General features: G+C 50.3%; 3 protein-coding genes across 3 annotated transcripts in view; all 3 read left to right on the top strand.

The window, feature by feature from the left end:
- The window catches only part of Pmar_PMAR006536 (gag/pol/env polyprotein, putative), a gene marked incomplete at both ends in the record, with an annotated part of 5046 nt that extends 786 nt beyond the window's left edge, over positions 1–4260 (top strand). Inside the window, 2 exons of the mRNA XM_002767101.1 lie at positions 104–2265; positions 2568–4260. Coding sequence (XP_002767147.1) covers positions 104–2265; positions 2568–4260 — 3855 coding nt within the window. The remainder of the gene's footprint in view (positions 1–103; positions 2266–2567) is intronic.
- A 1259-nt stretch (positions 4261–5519) lies between these two features.
- On the top strand, positions 5520–5960 carry Pmar_PMAR006537 (enolase, putative; the record flags this gene model as incomplete). Its single annotated transcript, XM_002767102.1, has 1 exon — positions 5520–5960. The coding sequence occupies one exon, from the start codon at positions 5520–5522 to the stop codon at positions 5958–5960; it is 441 nt and encodes a 146-aa protein (XP_002767148.1).
- A 35-nt stretch (positions 5961–5995) lies between these two features.
- Positions 5996–6769, top strand: Pmar_PMAR006538 (enolase, putative; the record flags this gene model as incomplete). Its single annotated transcript, XM_002767103.1, has 2 exons — positions 5996–6556; positions 6644–6769. The coding sequence occupies 2 exons, from the start codon at positions 5996–5998 to the stop codon at positions 6767–6769; spliced, it is 687 nt and encodes a 228-aa protein (XP_002767149.1).
- Positions 6770–7038: the final 269 nt, after the last annotated feature.

Below are 7038 nucleotides of genomic sequence, written 5' to 3' on the forward strand. Positions count from 1 at the left end.
CGTTCTTGATGATAGCCATTGGGCGAATACCTCTTTGGAGGAGAGACTATCGAGTCAACAGTGTCAAGAGCGAATCGTACCGGATATTGTGGCGTTATGCCAGACCAGCAAGGGTGTCGAGTCCGCTGAGGCTAAGAGCTTCGAGAGCAACATTGAGAACTTCGAGAGTAAGAGCTTCGAGAGCAACATTGAGAACTTCGAGAGTAAGAGCTTCGAGAGCAACATTGAGAACTTCGAGAGTAAGAGCTTCGAGAGCAACATTGAGAACTTCGAGAGTAAGAGCTTCGAGAGCAACATTGAGAACTTCGAGAGTAAGGGCTTCGAGAGCAACATCGAGAACTTCGAGAGAAAGGGCTTCGAGAGCAACACCGAGAACGTCGAGAAATCCTACGGCGATATTGAGGTTGAGAACATCGAGAGCTGCAGGTCTAGGCTTCGAGAGGGCCCGAAGGTCAGGGAACCTACGTCGAAGCGATTGGCTGTCACATACACGGCCAATGGGTTGCCGACCGTGGCAGTAAGTCTTCAAGGCAGGGTCACTACGGTTGCGCTCCTGGACACAGGAGCGACAGACGTGTTCGTGTCCAGTACTTTATACCGTCGGTTGAAGGCACAGTCGCCAGGCCTGGAGTTGAAGCAGGGTGACATATCGGTGAAGTTGCTCGATGGAGGAGCAGTGAAGATCCAGGGGGTGCTGGAGGCTCTGGCCGTTGGGTTCGGTGATCAAACTAGGATAGTCGAGGCCTACGTCTTAGACTCTGCTCACTGGGAGCTGGTTCTACCCCGATGGGTGCTGGGTAACTGTGTTTGGGTGATGGCGGGTAACGACTACCTACTCTTTGATGAGCCTGAGGTCACCCCTCACGGGGGAGTGCGGGAGGCGAGGGAGATAGGCGCTAATACAGTCGAGAGAAGCCGATCTCTCCCGACACGAAGAGTGTGGCCAGCAGTCGTGAAGGTCCCTTGGATTGATGATCGTAGACCCAAGCAGAATTATGATGCCATCAGAGGCCGAGACTTGAAGATCACACAGAGGCTGGCCAAGAGACCTGAAGAGCTAGCAGCGTATGAAGCGGCCGTGGACGAGCTCTTGAAGTCCGGGGCGGTCGAGGAACTCCCACTGGGGGAGGACCCGAGGAAATGGGCTTACCACTATATGTGTGGGGTTCCGGTTTTCGCCAATCAGCGAAAGTCCACTCGCTGTCGTATTTGTATCGACGCTCGAGAGCTTAACAACTTCACGAATAAAGAAGGAGACGAGGAGGCCGCGGACATGGACCTACAGTCACGGATTCTAGAGTGGCGAGCGTCCAAGCGAGTTGATTGTGAGGATCTCAAGAAGGCCTTCTGGTCGGTCCACATCGATAAATCGGATGTGAAGTGGTTGGGGATGTGCGTCGGGTCGAGGATCATAAGGTGGATCCATGTCCCTTTCGGGACGAATTGGTCCCCTTGGGCCCACTCCTCGGTCTTGGGAAAGATCCTCAAACAGATCGGGGGGACGGGCGGTGCCGAAGCTATCTCCTTCTATGTCGACGATGTCCTTCTGCGAGGGGACAGTTGCTCGGAGGTGTCGAAGATTCGTCGGGAGGTGGTTCCTGCATTAGAAGAGCGGGGGTTCGAAGTCCACCAGGACAAGCGAATGTCCAATCTCGACACGGGTGAAGACTGTATAGGTCGAGGGGTATCTAAGGAGAAGATTCTCAGTGAGAAGTTCAGAACAGGAGGTTGGCTCGGTTACGACTGGCTCTGTGGCGAGCGAATTGATGTTATCGATGTGCGGCTGCGGCAGATAGAACTGGCGAAGGAATCCAAGGTCACGGAGTCTGCCCTGAGATCAGCATTTGGCAAGTTCTTCGACCCCATGGGTCTTTTCGCAGAAGTGTCCTTGGAGCTCAGATGGGCGGCTCGGTTGGCTCATGAGCGACTGAAGCAGAGGAGGAAGGACTTCGAAGATGGTACGGACATTCTGGACGAGGAGACGGCATCTATTATATTGAGTACCATTACTGCATGTAATTCTTTCCTGCAATCTGATCGTATCCTCCCCCCTCGCTATCTTGATGTGTCTACTTTATTCGTCTTCGTCGATGCCTCTGAGGCCTGCATTGCTATTGATATTCGAGTCGGTTCGGGTGCTCGTCTCTCTGCTAAGTTCAGTGTGACTCCGGGAGGCACGATTCCCAGGAGAGAATTGGAAGCAATGCGCCTCGGTGTTGAGCAGTTGTATAGCATTGTTATGGCATTGAGGTCCAGAGTCACGAGGTCTGTCATCCTCGGTGATAGTAGTATTACATTATTCCGTTTGAGAGCGGTCTTGTCTGGCCACGGCCAGAAGATGTGCTCACGATTACCTAAGCCAGAGCTTACTAGATTACTCGCAATTAAGTCTACATGTTCTGATATTATTGAATGCAGTCCTAATATTGATTTGCAATTTCGTCATATCCCTTCTCATACATGTTTCTGATCGGTGACGAGACCGCTTGGCACACATTGAGAGATGATTCCCCTTCGTGGGACAGTAATTCAAGTTGTTGAGCTGACTCGATTGTCTCCTTTGATAGATCAGTCATAGCTACTTCGGATGGTCCCGATGAGATGGCCTCCGAGGGAGAGACGAGCGAGGGTGAAGGCCAAGAGGAGTTATCGGGAGAGCAGTGTGAGTGTCTCGTTGGCCAGAAGGAGGATGTAGAGCGAGATTGGTTTGAAGTATTCGCGGATAGAGTGGGGAAGGCTCAATTAAGTGACGACTTCTGTGTGTTGGTTAGCTCTGAGTTACGAGCGAATTCGAAAGGAAAATACTCTACACACTATCGCCTGGAGGAGAAGACGGGTATGCTGCTATGTAGACGATGGGATGCCTCTGAGAAGGAAGTTGAGTGGATTGTGTACATCCCGGCCAACCGTCGTGATCTCCAGTTAGAGGTTGTTCATAAGTTCCACCACACTTTCCTCCACCCTGGGATAGGGAGGACTGTGAGGTTGATCCGTAAATTCTGTTGGTGGAAAGGTATCCACCAGAGAGTGAGGTCATTTGTCCTGAGCTGTGATGCTTGCTGTCGAGCCAAGGAAGGTCGTCTCTTGAACAAGTGTTTACCGAGTGTTAGAGATTTCGTACCTCTGGTGTGGGGTATAGCTGGCTTAGATGTTTGGGGTCCGATTCGGCTCGGTTCCAATGGTGATAACGAAGAGAAGGTCTGGGTATTAACTTGCTCCGATTACATCAGCCACTTCTTGGTTACGAAGGTGTTAACGAGCTGTTCGGCAGAAGACATTGTGACTGGTGTCAGTGAAATTATGGCCGAGAACGGCGTGTTCCGCGTGTGTGTCACTGACCAGGCCCAGTACTTTGTCTCCAAGAGATTCAGAGAGTATCTAGCCAGCAGGAGTGTTGTTCACTGTGTCACGGAGGCCTATGATGAAGAGCGACGAGGTTGGTATGAACGAAGCCACAAGGAGCTTACGGTGACTTTAAGGGCTATGGTTAGCGAAGGTCAGGCTATGGATTCGATCAATCAAGTGCGGCAGCGATTAGCTTTGTGTACGTTCGTTCACAACGCTATCCCATATGATGATAGTAGCGATCTAGCCCCATGGGCGGTGCATCGCTCGACGGCCGATGCCTGCACTCTCTACAATGATCGTCTTGGTCGAGAAGAGGTATGTCAGTGGCTTGGTTCTGGGTTGGAATTTGATGACCTCACAGAGGGCCTTCAGGGGATCTCAGATTATTATCGAGCCCAATACGGTAAGTCGGTTGAGTCGTTGAGACGATTGTGGTTGGCTCGGAAGGCTGAAGTTCGTCGACGACTAGCAGATCGGCGGGATCCTGTAGGTGGGAGTCCGGTGGCGGTGAATGATATAGTCTATCGCCGGAATTACGGGGTCGATAAATTAACCGATTTGTATACAGGGCCATATCGAGTGGAGGCGGTGAGAGGTTCGACTATTGAGCTAGTAAGGCTCGCGGATGGGTCGGTAACTACGGCGGCAGTTAATCAGCTGAAGCGAAGCTGCCGTCGGGAGAAGATTGATGAGGTTGATGAGGAGCCCAAACAGTCCACCACGGCAGTGCAGACAGAGCCGAAGCAGACGGGAGATTGGGGATCCGTAAAGATTGACAGGAAGGATCTACGCCGTTGGAGGGATACTGTGAAGGCGATGTCGAAGTCAGGTCCGGGTATGTTGACCCGGGGAAAGAAGAGAGTTCTGGAGCAGATTGAGGAGGTTAGTAAAGCTCCTCGTAAGAAGCTTTAGGGGGAGTGTGCTGGACCGGGCCTGGGTGCGTGAATATGAGTTTGCGTTCATGAAGATGAGTTTGCGTGCAAGGCTCCATCCAGCGGCTTCACCCCGTGTTATCAAGAGTCTGATCGATCGAGTATAACTGTGCTATAGTTCTATCATTATCTGAGTTATCTCAGTTCTTCTTCGTTTATTTATCTTCGTTCGGTTCGGTTAGAAGATCGGTTCTATCGACCTTCGGCTTAACTGTCTTGACTTACCTCCGTCTTATATTTGTGGTATCGATCGACAGTAACTAAATACCCTACAACTGGCTAGGGCCACTACCGTATCACTAAGTTAGCTGGTATACTACGAGAGCTGGAGTCGAGTTGGCTTATCTAGTTATAGCAGTGAGATATCGATTTTGGTACAGTCCTTAGATTAGGACGTCTTTACGTATAGGATTTTAACCTTAGGACGTCCTTGCCTAACTAAGGCTATTTCACAAGATTTTCCTTACCTAACGTTAGGACGCTTGTGAAATAGGCCCCAGGGTTTGGTAACAACGAGGAAAATGTTTCTAGTGTGATGATAATCACACGGGAAACTGATTGAAGATTGTGTGCCTAGCCATGTAAGGACTTAAAACGAGTTCTTCCCAGTAACATTATAGGTTTCTGGATGATTCCCTGCCAACGATGCGTTATGTATCTACTAAAATGAAGCGTCTCTAATGCAGTGAAATAGAGTAGGTTCATCTCCACCCATTAGCCTGTTTACTTTCACCCGCTGATTCGATCTAACATTGCTTTGACCGTATCACAGTATGCTCTTACTATTTAGGTTGCTGAGATTGATCTACGTCTTACTCAGGGCTTGGATGATATTCAATCGTAGATTCAGGGATTGATCACATTGCCGTGTTCAATCTATCACATTGCCGTGTTCAATCTATCACATTGCCATGTTCAATCTATCACATTGCCGTGTTCAATCTATCACATTGCCGTGTTCAATCTATCACATTGCCGTGTTCAATCTATCACATTGCCGTGTTCAATCTATCACATTGCCGTGTTCAATCTATCACATTGCCGTGTTCAATCTATCACATTGCCGTGTTCAATCTATCACATTGCCGTGTAAATGCAGTGTCCACAAAGAATCGTTGAACGAGCTCAACGCCCTTCATCCTCGAATAGCTTCCAAAATCGTCTCCATCCGTGCCCGCTAGATCATTGACTCTCGCGGCAAACCCGACAGTCGAAGCCCACCTCACCACCAACAGAGGCATGTTCCGTGCAGCAGTGCCTTCTGGGGCCTCTACTGGCATCTACGAGGCTCTTGAGCTCAGGGACGGCGATAAGGCTCGAGATGTCGGTAAAGGTGTCCTGAAAGCCATCAAGAATGTCAACGATATCATCGCCCCCGCTTTCATCGGCAAGGATGTCACCGACCAGGCTGGTATCGATAAGTTGATGGTTGAGGAGTTGGACGGTACCCAGAACCAGTGGGGCTGGTGCAAGGCCAAGCTCGGTGCCAACGCCATCCTTTCCGTCTCCATGGCTGCTTGCCGTGCCGGTTCCGCTGCTCAGAATATCCCTGTGTATAAACACATAGCTGATATCTCGAGGAAGCGCACCGACCAATTCACGATGCCTGTTCCGGCCTTTTTCCCGTTATCAACGGTGGATCCCACGCAGGTAACCGCCTTGCTTGTCAAGAGTTCGTGATCCTTCCTGTCGGGGCCACCTCGTTCAAAGATGCCATGCAAATCGGAGCCGGGGTCTATCACAGTCTCGAGAAGGTCACTAAGGCTAAGTACGGTCAGGTCGCCACTAATGTTGGTGACGAGGGTGGATTCGCGGTGCCTGTACAGGACAATAACGAGGCCTTGGATGTGCTCATGGCGGCTATCATAGATGCTGGTCACGAGGACAATGTCAAGTTGGGAACTGATGTCCCAGCTTCGGAATTATACCTTACCGGGGACGGCAAGTACGATCTCGATTTCAAGAACCCAAATAAGGACAGTTCTCAGCAGAAGAGTGCTGAGGAGATGATCGAATATTATAAGAACTGGTTTAACTCTTATCCATCCGTCTCAATCGAGGATCCCTTCGACCAGGACGGTTGGTCGGCTTACAGCAAGTTCGAAGCTGAGTGTGGTGGTCATGTCCAAATAGTCGGCGATCATCTGCTTGTCACCAACCCTAAGCGCGTCAAGGAGGCCATTGAAGAGAAGGCATGCAATGCTCTCCTGTCGAAAGTCGATCAGATCGGCTCGGTTACTGAGGCTATTGAGGCCAGCGATGTGGTAGCGGCCCAAGTATGAGGAGTCATGGTTTCCACCCGCTCAGGCGAGACCGAGGACACTTCCATCTCTGATTAAGTTGTGGGATTGGGTACTGGCGAGATCAAAACTGGCGGCCCGTGCCGTTCTGAAAGACTGGCCAAGTATAACCAGCTCATGCGCATCGAGGAAGAGCTTGTCGCGGCGGCTGTTTATGCTGGGAAGAACTTCCGTAAGGCTGCACAGTAGTTCGTTATGGCTCACTTGTTTTCAACTATCCATGGTTCTTTGTGATCTCATGATTTGATATGTGAATACTGGAGCGTGTGGTGGACTCATTTGTATTCGAGTTTGTCAGTATAGTCAACTTTCCCAGAAAGTGCAGAAAGTCTTTCTGCACGTAAACCCGAACCCATCACGAACTCGACTCTGCACCATGTCAACCGCACTAAGCTCATGAACATCAATGCATTAGTTCACTGGTTCAGATTTCAGTAGTCTATCGTGCGCCGTATCAT

The sequence above is a fragment of the Perkinsus marinus genome (assembly GCF_000006405.1).
Source record: "Perkinsus marinus ATCC 50983 genomic scaffold scf_1104296971186, whole genome shotgun sequence".
Classification (NCBI taxonomy): Eukaryota; Perkinsozoa; order Perkinsida; family Perkinsidae; genus Perkinsus; species Perkinsus marinus.